Genomic DNA, 18,586 nt, shown 5'->3' on the forward strand with positions numbered 1-18,586 from the left:
TCCTTAGCTCCGTTTTACTATCATAAGTGGGTTGAAGGCGGCCCCAAAAACTGTCAAGACTATTATTTTTTTTTTTTAAGAATTGATTATGTATTGTCTTCTATGGGGATCGAGGAGAATTTAATGCAGTACTTAACAGGTCTGTCGCTTTCTGCAATGAAAGGTCTTCAATTTTTTTTTGGTTTTGCACCTTTTTTCCCGCGGGTACCGTCTTGCTGGACTACCTAGGTCCTTTTCATCTTCAGCCTTCTTGGGCACATCTAATAATGGGTTTTGGGGCATTTTCGGACCGAGCTGAAAACCTTTTTTCTATTCAAACATGGTGTACATATTTATATTTTTCGGGGTTATAAATATAAATCAAATGTTAATGTCAATCTAATATACGTATTTTGCAATATTCTTATTATTTATGATCATTTTTCGATACATGGAGGAAACCCATTCTTTATAAATTTCGGTGTTATAATTTTGCGTGCGACTGTAGTTTCTAGTGCGTAATTTATTTAAATATTTAAATAATAACGAGAAAATATATTATGGATTAAGCCGAGATACTTTCCTTGTATTTAAATTATTATATCCTTTTTGGCTGGGTTATAATGGTTATTGTATATATGTATGTATGTTTGTTTGTACTGTGGTAGGTGAATATATACGTTTTCGTGGTTGTTTATATTTTTATGTGCTAACAATAGGAATGTAGCCAACAACAATGACGTTTGTTTTTGTTTTTATCGGCCTCTTGATGAATCATTCAAGGTTCGAATCGAGCTCAAGGCCAGAACAATAATTTTTTTCTAATGATAATTATTGTTATTTTTTAATTTTCCTAAATTTGAAAAATTGTATTTTGTTTTTGGAATAGTAAGTACAAAATTTTTCAGACAACCTGCCATAGCTGCGCAGATAGATCCATTTCGAAGGGTGCTAAGCCTTCATCATCAGTACGTTTTAGGCATGTTGTGCTAACCATTTAGCTATATAGCGGTGGTTTGTTTGACTGGCAAATTTGCTACTTCTATTCCTTTTTACCAACTATATTTATTCAGTGTTGCGCCATCTGGTGTAAATCACTGATAATGCTGGATTTTTGTTTATTGTCAATTACTTTGTTTGACATTCCCAAGTGCTCATGGTTTATTAACAATTGTTTTTGTTTTTATCGGCCTATTGATAAATCATTCAAGGTTCGAATCGAGCTCAAGGCCAGAACAATAATCATTAGAAAAAAATGATTGTTCTGGCCTTGAGCTCGATTCGAACCAACAATGACGTTTGTTTTTATTAAATTTCTTTTCAGCTAAGTTCACAGCTGATAGGTGCAAAGAACTCTATTGTGTGTTCTTCAACGTCGATTCTTTCCGATTCAACTCTCGTATTTCAATTATAGTGTACTAAAATCAAACTGCAACTGAATGACAAGCAGCTGTCTCGGCTAGTTACTTATTAATTTTAGTTTATGTATCTTATTGGTTTTGGCTACATACATGTATATTTGCCATATGCGCAATTTATTGCCGTGTACATGTGTGTGAAATATTATCTTCGCTGTTAGCTGCTGGGTACGGGTGTGAAATAATTTCTTCGCTCTTGGCTTCACTGTTTACATGCATGTGTTTTTTGTGTGCTTTAATGTTTACATGTACATATGTGTGGTTGCTTACTTTGCTGTGGTTATGCATTTATTTACTAGCAGCATAGTGATGTATCGAATTGCTAATATTCGCCACTATATTGTAATCAAAATGTTTGTTGAAAAATTTTCTTTTGTTAATTTATTGATTGATATATTATTTAGTTTAAAATTTTTATTCTTATTCTAATCCTATTCTGACCAGCACAATAAAATAATTTTGTCCAGTAATTGTGCTGAAAAAATTAAATAAATATAATGCCCTGTTGAAACTGCCAAGTTCCTTTTTCTTCAGTTAGAGGACTTTGATGAAAATGTTTTCATTGATCGAGCTTTTTGAGCGGGTGAGACATCGTTCAAGCAGCAACAAGGTTAAATTTTTTGTAAAACTCGACGCATTTTCCTTAACCTTTTGAAGTTTTTACTAAGTTTTTAGAATTTGTTTAAGTATCCAGTTATGTCGTTTGACATTTACTGTATATCTTTTTAGGTAAAAAGGGAAAGAAAAAAGGGACTGCTATATCTTTACAATCTTTTTTGGCAAATGGCGACGTACCCGTTGGTACCACTCAAGTAACAAAAAAAGTTAGAAATCTAGAAGGCGAAGAAAGCGACGACGGAATCAATGGCATGCCACTTGTATTCCAACTTCCTACTGCACCTAGAGCTAATCGCATGTTTGATGATGATTCTGTTCCACACAACCCACCATTCATTGCCTACTTGACTAATCTACCCTTCGATGCCAGAGAAGATGATTTACATGAGTTTTTCGGAACAACGCCAATAGTATCTTTACGTTTGCCACGTGAAGAAGGAGAAAGTGGTCGCGTACGAGGATTTGGATATATAGAGTTCAAAAATCGTGATGACTTGATTAACACTTTGAGTTTGCCTGACCCTTCAGTTAAAGGGAGAAGAATTAGAATTGAATTATCAAATGAAAGTGAACACCAAAGTTTTAGACAAAGGGGTAATCGTCGTGGCTTTGATGGATTGAACAGCAGCGGGGAAAATAGAGACTCAACAAATTGGCGTCGTGAAAATAACATGAATAGATCCAATGATAACTTTGATCGCAGTGCTAGTCGCGAAAAAAAGTACGAGGTAGATGACAGCTCGTGGAGGTCTGCGATTCGAACATTCACGAACCAAAGTACTGGGTATAACAATAATGATGCTGAGAGAACCAAACGCAACAATCTAGAAAAAGGTGACCAAGAGTGGGAAAGACCAAAACTTAATTTAAAGCCGCGTACACTTCCTCTTCCTATTGTTATCAGCGAATCAGGAATTGATGATGAAAGGCAACTCAAATCGTCGGATACCTCTTCCCGAAATGTATTTGGCTCAGCTAAGCCTGTAGATACGGCTAGTCGCGAATCGGAGATTGCAGAACGTATGTCAGAGGCACGTCGCCAAAAGCAGCTCAAATACGAATTTATTCACGAAAAAAAAGAAGATTTTCAGTCAGAGAAATCAAATAAAGATAATAGGAATTATACTACTAGTTGGCGCACAAAAACTGATTCATCACTGGAAGATGATCAAAGCGATTTAGGGCTTGGTATGAAGAAATTGGAAACACTAAAACTTGGTAAGAAGTAAATTTATTTGACCATTACAGATTTAATGTTATCGCATATTGCAGACAATCGTCGCTTGGACAAAGATGACAGCCGCCAAACAAAAACTCGCAATTATGGTGAACGGTAAGTAGGGCGATCGTAAAATAATATTTTGTAACGAATTATGGGGAATTCCTGATTATTTTGCACCCTCTACTGTACTACTTCATAATTACAATACCCGCGTACTTCACTTAAAGCGTGTTAAATTCAAACTGATTCCATTCACCCATTTCTCCTAAGTTCTAGACTTTTCGCGAACAGCCGCTTATTTATTTCTCCTTTATGTATCTGATATTTACGTTTCTCTTCTTGTTACACGCTTCTGTATGAGTGAGTAGCAACTTATGCTCTTAGGTGCCGACTAAATATATGTAAATGAAATATTGTATTTGATGTTAGCTTCGCTGTTTACATGTATTTCTGGCAGCTTACTTTGACGTTTATATGAACATATGTGTGGCTTGGGGTAAAAAAAACCAGAATTTTTTAGGAGCACCCCCCTAAAATGTTTCATTTGTTAGATTTTAAGATTGCCAAAATTTGAGCACAATTGGAAGATGCTAACCCGTGCCGCTGGGGCCTCAATGTTTTGAAAATATCGATTTTTCGGCGACCTACATCAGCGGAACGGCTAAAGCTATTTGCCCGTGTCATACATCAAATTAAAGCTAAAAATATTTTGTATGCAAGAAAAAAAATACGTAAGTAGTACTGAATTCGAGATAATAAAGCAGGGTTTGAAAATGCTGAACTAATTTTCAGTATTACAAAATTGCTTGAATTTAAATTTGGAAAATATTTCAGCAACAGAAAAAAGCAAAGCAATCAAATTTGTTTTTTTTTTTTCATTTTTCTTCAGATGTAACTTGAATGGATGCGAGCTGTCGTCGTCAGCAGAAAAAAAAACTTGAATATTTTACTGTGCTTTGAAGCTATAAGTATTTCATGATCAACTATTTTTAAGCAAACATTTTTCGGTTTTTAACAGCCGAAATTCTGGTTTCGAATTACTTGTTGAAAATAATTAAAAGTAATTTTTTTTTACTATTTCAGCAGAAATATTTCATTTTCAAAGGGACATACAAACAATTGTACGATGTTTTGATCGCAATAGCCTTCAACTACGAGTACGTATTTCTTGTTTTTATGTTGTTTTAACCCCCGACACACATATATCGCATGCTTCTATTAAAAAAAAAAGACAAATACCTACGTACAAAATCTGCACCTCCACCGATAGCTTGGGTATGGACTGGAGTCATTCGGGGTTTTTTCCGGGACTAAAGCATGGCATTTCAATGTAGCATGGCTCAATTCCTCTCGGATCGTTCAAAATTTGTCATACAATCAGTAGCTCCTTGTGGAGACTGTCCTTCATTCGGTCCTAGAGACTAGCACTGCCGCATCTACCCGAAGAAATTCATATCTATATAACGGGCACATATATGTCAATCCAAAACGCGATGTTTTAGGCTAATCCCCAATACTTGTTGTCGACGCGATTTCTTTATGGCTCCTTTCTGTTCACGCCGCGTTTAAGCGCACCTCCGTTCCTTCCTCATCTATTAGCACCAAAGCTGGTCTGATAGCCAGACAAAATTCTCGTTTATTGCTAGCGCTAAAATGCCTCTAAGGTGAAGAGATACAATCTCACAAGCTCGAAATGCCCGACCACCAACATTTCCGGCACAAACATTCATGTGAGGCAAGATCATAAGATGACTCACACCGTGTGCACCGTATGCCCCGAAGGCTTTGGGGTGTGCTATCGATGTTGATGATCCTTTGCCGGATATAGATCCGGTACGTTCCGGTAACAAAGCACCATTATGGAGCTAGCCCGACCATCTCGGGAACGATTAATATGACATTCAATCTTCTAGGCCATTCCGCCCTCCCCAACCCCTGGTTCCATGAGGAACTTGGGGTCGCTAGAGCCTCGTCTGTTAAATATGTTTATGATACACTCATATTTGTAACAGGATTGCCTACTGCACCCAAGGACCTGGGTTATAGTGCCTAGAAAATCAACATCAACATCGCCCCTTAGCAGTGGGCTCGCAAATACTCAGAGTGTATTTCTGCTATGAAAACCTTTTCTGCGAAAATCCTTCTTCCTCGCAGATGCCGTGTGGAATGCGTTGAAACAACGCAGATTGAAAGAGAAGCTCGGCCTAAATCTCCTCGAAGGTATATCGTGCCTTATGTTAATTTGTTTAAGGGACATTGTGTCATGGTTATCAGAATATGTAAATGCAATAGTATACATGGGCCAATAAGCCGCTGCCACGCCAGTTTTTCAAAATTGTAAAATACGTAATTTAAAGCATCATTACGAGGATGTTCCCCTTAATTTTTAATATTGCAGCTCTTCGTAAGTTACAGAGATATCTTATATGTACATGTTTGTATTTTTATAAAGAAAGTGGACGTAGTTGTCTGCCGATTGTATTTTTTTGAGCACTTCCTCCTTGAATAGGAATATCTGAATATATTGCTCCCTACTTGAAGGCAATAGCTCAATTAGGTATCAAAATATCGAAGAGTCAATTTTCAGGATATATTTGATATACATATAAAAACTCTGCGTGGCTATATACCGGTTACGGCCACTTTTTGTAGGAACCTTACTCGTGTTCGAAAGTAGCGTCATGACAAATTTCATTACGAGAATTTTGTATGGCTATCAGGCCAGCTTTGGTGCTAATAGATGCTGAAGGAACGGAAGTCCGCTTAAACGGGCCGTACATGTTTTAAAGAAATCGCGTCGACAACAAGTATTAGGGGTTAGCCTAAAACATCGCGTTTTGCATGTGACATATATGTACCCCTTTTATAAATATGTATTTCTTCGGTAGACGCGGCAGTGCTAGTCTCTAAGACCGAATGAAGGGCAGTCTCTCTACAAGGAGCTACTCATTGTATGACAAATTTTGAACGATCCGAGAGAAATTGAGCCATGCTTCATTGAAATGCCATGCTTTGGACCCGGAAAAAACCCATAATGACTCCAGTACATACACCAAGCTACCGGTGGAAGTGCGGATTTTGTACGTAGGTATTTGTGTTTTTTTTCAATAGAAGCATGCGTATATATGAGTATCGGGGGTTAAAACAACGTAAAAACAAGAAATACCTACTCGTGGATGAAGGCTATTACGATCAAAACATCGTAAAATTGTTTTTATGTCCCTTTGAAAATCAAATATTTTTGCTGAAATAGTAAAAAAAAATTTACTTTTACTTATTTTCAGCAAGTAATTCGAAACCAGAATTCCGGCTGTTAAAAAACTGAAAAATGTTTACTTAAAAATAATTGATCATGAAATACTTATAGCTTCAAAGCACAGTAAAATATTCAAGTTCTTTTTTTCTGCTGACGACGACAGCTCGCATCCATTTAAGTTACATCTGAAGAAAAATGAAAAACAAAAAAAATAAGTTTGTTTGCTTTGCTTTTTTCTGTTGCTGAAATATTTTTCAAATACAAAGGTAAGCTGTATACAAAAATTCCAAACCGACAAAAAACTCATTGCTGGTAAAGCCAAAATTTTCTAAATTTTACTATTTTTCAATAAGCAATTCAAACCCTGTAATAAAGCCAGTGTCCCCAAAACGTGACTAGGTACCCCTTAGAGCGAAGATGAGTTATTTGCATTATTATTGGTTATTATGGACAAATACTTGTTCTTTGGAATCCCATTTCATTTAAATATGTTTGCTATGGTATACCGTTAATTTTAGGCCCACATCACTGGCGACCCCAAGCAGGTAAATCCAAACTAGTTTAAAAATGTATTGGGTTACCCTATTACCTATTGTTATACTTTAAGTAGAAGTCCAGAGATTCAGAGTCTGTTATTAATAAAATAATTTTAAAAAAATTTTAAGTTAAACTGTTATTTTGAAAAAAAAAAACTTACATTAAGTAGTATTAATAATAAAAGATAGAAAATAATTAGGTATGTCCTAGTAACTAGTCATCACACTCCTCATCAATCCAGGGCGTTGATCAAACAATTAAATAAAAGCGTTGGACGCGTAAAATTTCTATTGATAGTCATAAGTAAGACCAACTGAGCCTTAATCAGGTTATGCTACGCCTCACATTTTTAGAAATTTTACGCGCCCAACGCTTTTATTTAATTGTTTGATCAATGCCTTAGATTGATGAGACGTGTGATGACTAGTACCTAGGGCATACCTAATTATTTTCTATCTTTTAATATTATTACTACTTAATGTAAGTATTTTTTTCAATAAAACCGCTTAACATAAACATTTTTTTTAATTATTTTATTTTCTATCTTTTAGTATTATTATTACTTGATGTAAGTATTGCTTTCAATAAAACCGTTTAACTTAAACATTTTTTTAAATTTATGTTCATATTACGGTATACAATTCAACTTAGTTGGGTTGTAATTAAAACAACTCAATTTTCAGACAACTGAACTCCTGTTTGGTATTACGAATTACAACTTATTTCAGTTGAAGGTGAATTGGTGCTGCCAACCTAAGAAAGTGATGGTTTGACAGATAAATGATCCGCTGATCAATTTGTGGTGAAAAATTAAACATTTGCAAAAGTGATTTTGTTAATACAAGATATTATATGATTGAAATCTATTTTATAATGGCGAAAATGTTGGTGATTAACATGTCGCGAAAACGGAAAACATTCGCGTGATCATTCCAGTCCCTTGGAACTACCCAGCACCAAGTAAGAAAATGTTTACGTGACAAATGATGAGATTCAAATGAAGTTATTTTGCAGGGTAACGGTTTACAAGACGGTGCACCACCTAACTTTTATCAAAAATTATCAAAGGTGGTATCAAAAGACGCGTCTCGACCTCCGTTTTTAGAAACGTGAAGCGAAAATCTAAATTTTTATTTCTGTCAAAAGAAAAAAATCGGTTCTAATTTTCATGTGGTTGTTGTTTTTTTGTCAGATTTGTTGTATACACACACACAATAATGAAAAATGGTGTTCTGCGCACATTTAGTTTTGATCCCCGAACCGCTGTCGGACCCACCAGGCCGAAGGCCGCCAACGCAGAAAGGTGTTCTATGCAAAAAAAATATGGATCGGGCCGCATATTTCGGACCCTTTCGGGGTCATTTTACGGTTTTTTGTGAATAACTTTCGACAGAAACAAAATTTTTGATTTCCGCTTTCGGACGCGATACCACCTTTGATAATTTTCGATTAAAATTAGGTGGTGCACCGTCTTTTAAACCTTACCTTTTGCTCATTACTAAACAAAATGAAGGACCATTTCCGCAAGCGCTTTCGAGGGAAGGCTGTACCCCTATTTTAAAATTATGCGCCACACTCAGATTCCTTCCTGATGGCAGCTATGAAAAATGCTGTGGAAATGATTTTGGTGTTGGACTGCTTTTAGATGGTATTAAGGAGCATGTCTTTGCAAAGTGGATTAAACCCAAACAGCAAAAATTGTATTTTACTCTAAAACAGGATGCCCAGGAGTAGTGATTAGTATCATTGGAACTCACGTTCGCATAATTTCACTTATTTTGGCTGCATCCGAACTGCGGCCAGCCTCGTCCAACTTCGGAATATGCACAAAATTGTTGATTATTGTTTGATTACAAAAGGTTTAACTACCGGCTTTAAATTTTTTTTTGTTTTTTTTGTAACGTTTTATGAGCCCGTGCACCATCTAACTTTTATCAAAGTTGGTATCAAAAGACGCATTTCGATCTCCGTTTTTAGGATTCAAAAGCGGAAATTAAAAATTTTATTTCTGTCGCAAAATATTTACAAAAACCCACAAAATGGCCCGAGAGGGTCCAAAATATGAGGCCCAATCCACATTTTTTTTTGCACAGAATATATTTCTGGGTTGGCGGCATTTGGCCGCGATTTGTAAAAATAACCCTAGGTGGGTCCAACGTCTTTCTGCATTGGTGTGTACAAAAAATCTGGCAAAATACAACCATATGAAAATTTTAACCGAAATGATATGACAAAAATAAAATTTTAAATTTTTGTTTTCGGATTCTTAAATCATAGGTCGAAACGTGTCTTTTGATACCAACTTTGAAAATGTTTGTTAAAAATGAAGTGGTGAACCGTCTTGTAAAACGGGACCTTTTTTCAAAACAACTGCAAAATTGTATGAGACAACTGCTAAGTAATCAGTTGTAGGATTTTGATGTCTTTGACAACTACACCAACACAAGGTTGTAAACGGTAATGCCACAAAAAGTTGTTGGACTAGACAACTCAACCGACATTTTTTTGACAGGTTGAGTTGTAATCTGTAATACCAATTTTCGAAATTTCAACCCAACCAGAGTTGAGTTGTAAACGGTAATACGGACACCTAGCGTGAATTTTTTTTACTAAAGCGGTTTCTATTTCTTTATGTCAAATATGACTTCCAAATATGAGCCAAATCGGACCACAAATACGATTTTTGTGAATATCTCGATACTTGCGCCACCTAGCGGCGATTTTTTCATAGGTCGCTTTCTATTCATGTATGTATTATGTGTTCCAAATATGAGCCAAATCGGACCACAAATACGATTTTTGTGGATATCTCGATACTTGCGCCACTTAGCGGCGATTTTTTTCTTATTATTGCATTGTCATCGGGTTCTGAACTATATTCCAAGTTTGAAGTTTGTAGCTTATCGGGAAGTTACTTAAATTTTAATTACAAAATTCGCGCTGGCCGTGCAGCCTGTCAAGTCAACCTAAATAAAACCATTTAAAAAAGAAAAGGATAGCTAGGTTGTTCTTGTTTTTATGACTTTGTTTCTGGGTCAGTTGAACAGTATTCGCTGAACAGTGAAAGTCGTACTTTGTTCTACGATGGTATGACCGAGTTAAAAAAAAAACACTACATAAAAACTTCAAAACATTTTTATTTTAATTAGGTAGGTACCTACTAACTCGTACTTTTAGTTTTAGTTAGTGTCATTTATTCTTTATTCTAGTGAACATTTTTATTTCTCGTAAAGGTGGAAAACTGTCCAGTGATTGGACAAAAATGCAAAAGTACAAGAATAGAAAAACGGAATGTGCAAGAAATGCTGTAAAAGAGTTTACCCTAAAGTTGGATGATCTCTTTGATATTGCCCACCAAGATGCCCTGACGATGACGATTAAAGAAGATAAGGAGTTTCTGTTGAAACAAAGACAGAAAAGAAGACCAGGCTCCATGCTCGGAGTTGACCTGAAGTTGGCTCAAGCTGAAGAAAGACTGCTAGTGAAACAAAGGAAGGTCTTGGACAAACAACTTGAAGCGGGAAATTGGGGAAAGCATTAAAAAAAAAGTATATATATATATATATTTTCCTTGAAGCGAAACTTTATAAGATCTAGATCACTAGCCGAAATGTCCATCAATATTAACCTTATACTTATTGCCTCATCTCATTGTTCACAGAGACGGTGGAGCTCCCGGACGACGAGACAACAGAAGAGTCACAAGGACGTGAAACCTCGTATGAAGAGCTCGAGATGAACGTAGAATCTGAAGGACCATCTGCCCACAAGAGAATCAAGCGTGCCTTCAAAGAGGTCCTAACCATGAAATGGTCATTGTTGCTGGATAGCTGTAAGGGGTCCGATAGGAACGCAACTCGTTTCATTTTAGCTACAGTAAATGCTCTCGGAGAGGGCCCCAAAGATTATAAGATCTCCAGAAGCGTTATCTGTAAACAGCAGAGAATAGACCGTGAAAAATACACGGAACAAATTCAAGACAGACTTAAGATACCCCAAAGTGAGGCTGTTTGCGTGCACTGGGAGGGAAAACTTGGTATCCTCAAAACAGAGCAGAAAGGACGGGTTCCTGTTCTGGTATCACATGGGACTAAAGAACAACTCCTGGGTGTTCCTGAAACTGACAGTAGCTCAGGGGAGGAACAAGCCCTGGCAGTGTACGAGTATCTAGAGGAAAGGGGTCTCGCCAGCTCGGTCGTGGCTATGTGCTTCGATACAACAGCATCAAATACTGGGAGACTCAAATGGAGCTATCTCCTGGAGCAGATGTTAGGTCGAGAGCTCCTATGCCTATCGTGCCGACACCACGTTTTAGAAGTCTTGTTGAGAGGGTTTTTTGACTGCAAGTTTGGATGCACATCGGGACCTCAACCAGACATATTCAAGAGATTTCAAAATGAATGGTCGGCGATTGATAAATCCAAGTTCGATGTAGGCGAGAATGTTTTGAAACTACTGCCCAAAGAGGAAGTAGAATATCAAAGAAGAACTGCAAAGAAAACTAATGGAATGCCAACCAAGAGACAACTACAAAGAGCTGTTACAGTTGAAATTTATATATCTTTGCCATCTTGACGGAAAAGATGTGCTCTTCAGGTCTACAGGTTCAGTACACCATGATCGGTGGATGGCAAATGCTATTTACTGTCTGAAAATACAACTCTTCCGTGACCAGTTTAAGCTGACTTCCCAAGAACAAGAGGCCCTATAAGCACTTTGTGTTTTCATCGTTCGATTCTACTGTAAAGCTCGGTTTAACGCCGGCAGAGCGTGTTTAGCACCAAAACAAGACCTAGACCTCATTGAAAATCAATTAAAATACGAAAGCATTGACAAATATCAGAGAAAGAAATTAACAAAATGATATATCACCTGGGGTATCTTAGTTCTGAACTTATTGCCCTGGCTTTGTTTGACCCGACAGTGCAAAACACCGTAAAGAGCCAAATGGCGACAAAAATCTTAACAAATCAAGCAGAAGAAAATAAGAAGTGCTCGAGAAATATGCAACCCAAACTAGAAACAGAACACCTGCCGAAAATGCTAGAAAACAGTCTAACCTGTTGTTCAAGAGATTAAACATTAACACCGAACTTCTGGAAAAAGATGCTGCAACTTGTCCGCAGAGCATCAACAATCAGGTTGGGCAAAGGATGATGAACAACTTGGAAATTGTGAACAACATGGCAGAGCGAGGAGTCAAGCTCATCACAGATTACAACCAATTACTTACAGAGGACGAGCAACAAAAACAATACGTTCTCCAAGTAGTCAGCAGATGCCGTCAGCTGTATCCGGATAGCTCCAAAACCACATTATGTCAGTCCCTTGAATACATTTTTATAAGAATAAAATGAAAAAGATTTATTATACTTGGTTTTTTAAATACATAATTGTTTTCATTCCAAAAATAGTAAGGAAAATGGGTTCCAGGGACATGGGTCGCCAAACTGCCAAAAAATCGAGATTTTCAAAACAAACAAAATTAAACATTTTAGGGGGTGCCCCCAAAGAAATCAGACATCGATTTTTTAAAACCACGCTGGTTTGGCTGCTTACTTTGCTGTTGTGTATTTATTTACTAGAAGCATAGTGATGTAATGCTAATATTCGCCACAATATATACTTTATCTCCGAAACAATTGAACTCTCAGTCCTATGGTAGTGTTTTGATTTTCTATTCCTTTGCATTCTAAGTGGCGTTAGGCAAAAAACAAATAAGACAAACTTATTTTTTCGGTTGACATTCAAGTGCGCGTGTAAGTCACCAAGTGATTTTGTTTAAGGCTAACCATGGCCCCCAGGGCTTTTACCTTCGGGGTACTCTCTGTTAACTACCAGTCCCCATAAAAAGAAAACGCATATCCGGTCCAGTACCTCAACTCAGCAAGAGTTTCCAAAGCTGCCTTTGCCAACAGTAGAAACACCTAACTCTAAATTTGTAGTTGTCTCGGCAACAAACAAAGATAAGTCTTTATCACATTTTTTGCGGAGGTAAATTCCTCCAATTAATTAGTAAAGAAATCATCAGCGTGTCGGAACTAAGAGACGGTAGCCCCTTGCTTCTTGTCAGCAATAAAACCGCTGCAGAAAAATTCATTGCTGCCAAGAAACTAGAAGGACTCTGCGAAATAGAGTGCGAATATCACGACAGCTTGAACTTTATTAAAGGTACGATTTACGCTCCCTTCCTGACCTCGTCTCAGACGGTGAAAAAGTTAAAGACTTAGAGTCACAAGGCCTAGTAGGAGTTTATAAATTCAAGAAATTCATTGACAATAAAAAAATGGAAAGAACGGTCATTTTACTGACTTTCGATTTCTATAAATTACCCGAGTCGCTGAAAGTGTCACGACATATACTTAGTGTCAGGGAATACATCCCCAACCCAATGCGCTGCAAATCGTGTCAAATACTAGAGCATACCAAGAAAAATTGCAAAAATGTTCCCTTATGTGTAAATTGCAGCCTCCCCCTCATGGTAGCGATACCAATATACGTACAAAATGCGCTGAGGAGCATCCATCGAACAGTAATAAATGCCCCGAATACAATCAATAAAAGGAGATTATTAAAATCAAATCCCAGCAAAATTGCTCAATGAAGCAAGCAAAGTACATCTATATTTCACAACTCCGACGTACATCATCAACGTCATCCTATGCCGGTGTGGCTGCTCGAGCCACCAATTCAGAAACAAAACTGTTGCTTTAAGCAGCATAAAACCAGCGTCTACATACCTATCCAGCGAAAAAACAATGCCATACATCACTATGGAAAATAAAACCTACATCTCAGTTACAACCCCCACCGAGGTCACAACTACACAATCTTCAGAAACCACCAGCAACGGCCACGCCTTTTCAGACATCCACAAATTGATTTTTAAATACGGCAGATAATACATCTCTGCTTTCATTAGCAAATTTTCTTTATTTATATATTTTGATTCCAAATAAGAGCGAAAAAGGGACCTGTATATAAAAACAGCAATTAGAAATAATATATAAGATTATACTGAAAACACGGAATCTCAGGATTCTGATATTGATATACAGTAATTAGTCCTGTGATCTATATATATTCCCATGTCATTCAACATTTTGCAATTTAATATCAAAGGACTATATAAAAACTTAGCGAGCTTAAGCTCCTAATCAGCGAGCACCATCCTTCTTTCGTATCTTTGCAAGAAACATAATTGCCTTTTAATTAATCTATACTTATATCAAACCGATATGTCAGGTATTTCTCAAATTTGCCACAGAACAACTCAAGTAAGCAAGGAATTGCTGCTATTCTTCTCAAAGATATTCCGCACAAGCGCATCCAGCAACAACCTCTATTGGCAACAATAGCCATTGAAATCAATCTCGGTATAAAATTTACCATCATATCCATGTACATCCCACCTGATCAAGCTTTTAATCTATCTGATCTCCAAAACATTTGTAGCAATGTAAATAGCCATAACATCATCGTAGGCGATATGAACACATGGAGCCCCTTATGAGGTTCTGACTCCAATAACAAGAGAGGTTAAGTATTAGAGAACCTTATTTTCTCAGAGAACTTAATCGTTTTAAACGACAACGCACCAGCACATTTTTCCACACAAAGAACTTTCACGCACGTTGATGCTGCTATGTGCATAGCTGAAATTGACACTAAATTAACGTGCACCACTCTTGATCAATTACATGGTAGCTACAATTTTCCTCCAATAACAAGAATGACCTCCAATCTCCTATACCAGCCGACCTGCTCTAAAATTGATTACAGATAAAGCATATTCATATAATAGTCATTCGTTGTTGTGTGCGACCGCGTTTCTTACCGCTTTCTCGTTTTATTTACTTTTTATTTTGTCGTAACGGCTGATTTTTGTGCCAAGTGCATTAAATATTTTTCGAAATCTGAATTGAATATCGTGCCGTGTAATGGCTTTTTCAAAATAATATTTCATCGTGCTTGTTCTAAAAAAATCTCAGAATATGAAATATGATGTGAGATTAATTAACTGCAATTGTCACTTGCTGTACTTGTGCGAAGAGTGCGTCGATATGCCGGATAGGCTCTGCAAAACACTTAATTCTGTGCTATCCGCTCAAAAACTTTGTTTCGAAGTAATCACAAGTACTATTGATAACAAATTTTTAAACATTTCGAAGCAATTTGATTATCTTAAAGAACTTCTAATGTACTCTTTGCAATAATCCACCAACAATCTGAAAGTTCTCAGAATGTCAACAACAGAAACAATACGTCAATTTCCCCGTCTTGTTCTATCATACACAACAACAGGTGTTTTTTTTTTCAAGCGAGCTTGGAAAAAACGCTTCAACTAGCTAAACAGTTTCATAATGCCAAAACCATACAGATGGTGGAGGTTTATCAGCTAATTGTTACTTTTTTTCGCTGCTATGACATTTCTACTTCTAGCGCAGTATGTTTTTGACACTCAACCAGAGAATTACAAAAACAAAATACATGAAATGCGTGTGTTTGTTTGTGTGTATGTCACCCTGCCACCACGCTGTTATTTTGTTAATTTTGTTTATCTGCACATTCGTATGTTCATTTCATTCGCACGTTCACAATAGTGCCCTATTTTTGAATATGCAACACTATACAACACTATCAATCAGGTCGACAATTACCTAAGCGGTTTCAACTGAAAGCGCTTAGCCAACTCAACTCGATTACTTTTTATTGTTGTTTTCCATGCAATTCGGTAACCTAGCTAGTGTTTTAATTGTACTAGTTAGCAACGAAATACAGCTAACAACTCCTGTGTCTCCAGTTTGGTTACAAATTCTCTACAGTTTTCAAACGGTCTTTCTTCCAGTAATATTCGTGGTCTGGCCAAATTTACTTCTTCATCTACATCCACATATTTTAAAGAATAAGATATGCAAAAGGAATTCTCAAATTATCTACTGTTTTAAACCCTCAACATCCATCTGCTGTTACTTGCACACATGCAAATAAACAAACGCAATCATAAAGGCTCTCACTAACATATCTACTTCTACTTTCACATTGGCATCTGAAACTTCTACACTTGCATTTAATACACATCCACTCGTGTCTCACTTTTAATAACAATAATACTCCTACAAATACATCAACAACAATTAAGGTAATGCCAACTCAAGGCAGAGAAGAACATCACAAATTCAATCAATCGGATGACTGCTACTAACAGTCAGTCATCAAATACTGCCGCTCTGCCCTATTCTTCCGCTACTTCTTACGCCAATGCCGCTACCAGCGCTCTTAATAAATCACCTCTGCGATCAAATGCCTGTACTACAGTAACGTATAGCATAAATGCACCAAAAGAAAAAGTAGGGAATTCATCTGCAGTTAGTGGCAATAACAATAACGCCGATTTAGATGTCTTTGTACCATACAAAGGAATTCATATATCTTCGTTCAAGCCATCTCTTACAGAGGAGAAAATTGTCAAGTACATCTCTGAGTTCCTCAAAATCGATGCTTCTGCTTTGGCTTGTTTTAAGTTGGTAAGTCGGGATGCTGACATCAGCTCCTTGTTCGGGGTTTGAATATAATAAGCTCTTCGACGCTGCTCTGTGTCTCTCTAACGTCACTGTGACCCCTTTCCGTTTTTTTTTTTTTTTTGCAAAAAACAGGTAATGTAGGGTTACTTAGAGCTATATTGTAACATTTATGACATCCCAACCTGTGTCTTGGGTGCATCCCTGAGAGTCTACTTTCACAAGGTTGGCGGTATGCGCACCAAATCTAAAGATTTTCTTTTAGTATATTTAACAGTACTGTGCCCCGTTTTGGGCCCAGGCCTCATAAATTACCTTGGTATAATAAATCTCTTAAGGAGTTAAAAAATAAGCGTAACCAACTTATTTAAGGTAGATACAGCTAATATTCTCAGAGAACAGTTTATTACCCCCCAGCGGATCAAAATATACCCGTGGTAGGTATGCCTTTCGTAAGAGGCGACTAAAATACCAGACTCAAGGGCTGTGTAGGGCAACCCTTCATGTAGCCAGCGCAATATATAGCTTCACCATTCTCAACCTCACCTATCCGCGGCGAATCCTGTTTCACTAACAGACGAGGCTCTGGCGACCTCAAGCTCCTCATGGAACTTGGTGGTGGGGAGGGAGGGAATGGCCTGAAGGTTTAATGTGGCCACATAAATCGTTCCCGAGATGGTCGGGCTAGCACCTTAATGGTGTTGTGGTACCGGAGCGTACCGGATCTGTATCCGGCAAAGGACCATCACATCGATAACACTCCCCAAAGCCTTGGGGGAGCAACCTTATCGCTACAACAACAACAACAACAGTTTATTACCAGTGTGCGACAATGTAATGTCCTCGACAAATTACTTTATAATCGCTATATGTGTAGGCTCGAAGATGAGCTTAAAGAAAATCCAAAAGTCTTGTGGAACTTTATTCGCTCCAAACGTGGTTCGACGAATATTTCGATCTGCATGTGCTTTAATGGAGTAAGCTCCCAGTTTGAAACAGTCGAGCTGTTTGCTGATTTTTTTATACCCGCTGTACTTGTACACAGGGTATTATAACTATGATTGGATAACAGTTGGTTGTACAGGTATAAAGGAATCGAGATAGATATAGATTTCCATATATCAAAATTATCAGTATCGAAAAAAAATTTGATTGAGCCATGTCCGTCCGTCTGTCCTTTAACACGATAACTTGAGTTAATATTGAGATATCTTCACCAAATTTGGTACACCAGTTTCTGTCGACCCAGAATAGATTGGTATTGAAAATGAGCGAAATCGGATGATAACCACGCCCACTTTTTATATATATAACATTTCGGAAAACACAAAAAAGGTGATTATTTAGTAAATAATACACCTAGAATGTTGAAATTTGACGTGTGGACTGATATTGAGACTATTGATAAAAATTTGAAAAAAAAATTTTAAAATGGGCGTGGCACCGCTCACTTGTGATAAAATCAATTTTACAAATATTATTAATCATAAATCAAAAATCGTTAAACCTTACTTACTTGGCGCTTAACCGTCTAAACGGTTATGGCCGTCCAACAAGGCGCGCCAGTCGCTCCTTCGCTCCGCAAACCGGCGCCAACTGGTCACACCAAGGGAGTTTAAATCGTTTTCCACATGGTCCTTCCAACGGAGTGGGGGCCGCCCTCTACCTCTGCTTCCATAGGTGGGTTCCGATAGAAACACTTTCTTGGCCGGAGCATCATCTTTCATTCGCATAACATGGCCTAGCCAGCGCAGCCGCTGCGTTTTAATTCGCTGGACTATGATGATGTCTGCGTATAGCTCGTACAGCTCATCATTAAATCTTCTTCGGTACTCGCCATCGCCAACGCGTAGAGGTCCATAAATCTTTCGAAGAACTTTTCTCTCGAACACTCCCAAAGCCGCTTCATCTGTCGCTGTCATGGTCCATGCTTCTGCCCCATATAGCAGGACGGGTACGATAAGTGACTTGTAGAGTATGATTTTCGTTCGCCGAGAGAGGACTTTACTTTTCAATTGCCTACCTAGTCCAAAGT

General features: G+C 37.5%; 1 protein-coding gene across 7 annotated transcripts in view; it reads left to right on the forward strand.

The window, feature by feature from the left end:
- Window positions 1-18,586, forward strand: part of LOC137237025 (eukaryotic translation initiation factor 4B-like) — a 401,195-nt gene that overhangs the window by 96,941 nt on the left and 285,668 nt on the right. For all 7 annotated transcript variants that reach the window (XR_010948759.1, XR_010948758.1, XM_067760161.1 and 4 more), the window contains exons 2-3: window positions 2,127-3,233; window positions 3,288-3,348. Coding sequence is in view for 5 of the 7 variants with exons in the window: in XM_067760161.1 (XP_067616262.1) it covers window positions 2,127-3,233; window positions 3,288-3,348 (1,168 nt within the window). In the remaining 2 variants the exon portion in view is untranslated. The remainder of the gene's footprint in view (window positions 1-2,126; window positions 3,234-3,287; window positions 3,349-18,586) is intronic.

Source organism: Eurosta solidaginis, chromosome 1 (genome assembly GCF_040869045.1).
Source record: "Eurosta solidaginis isolate ZX-2024a chromosome 1, ASM4086904v1, whole genome shotgun sequence".
Taxonomy (NCBI): domain Eukaryota; kingdom Metazoa; phylum Arthropoda; class Insecta; order Diptera; family Tephritidae; genus Eurosta; species Eurosta solidaginis.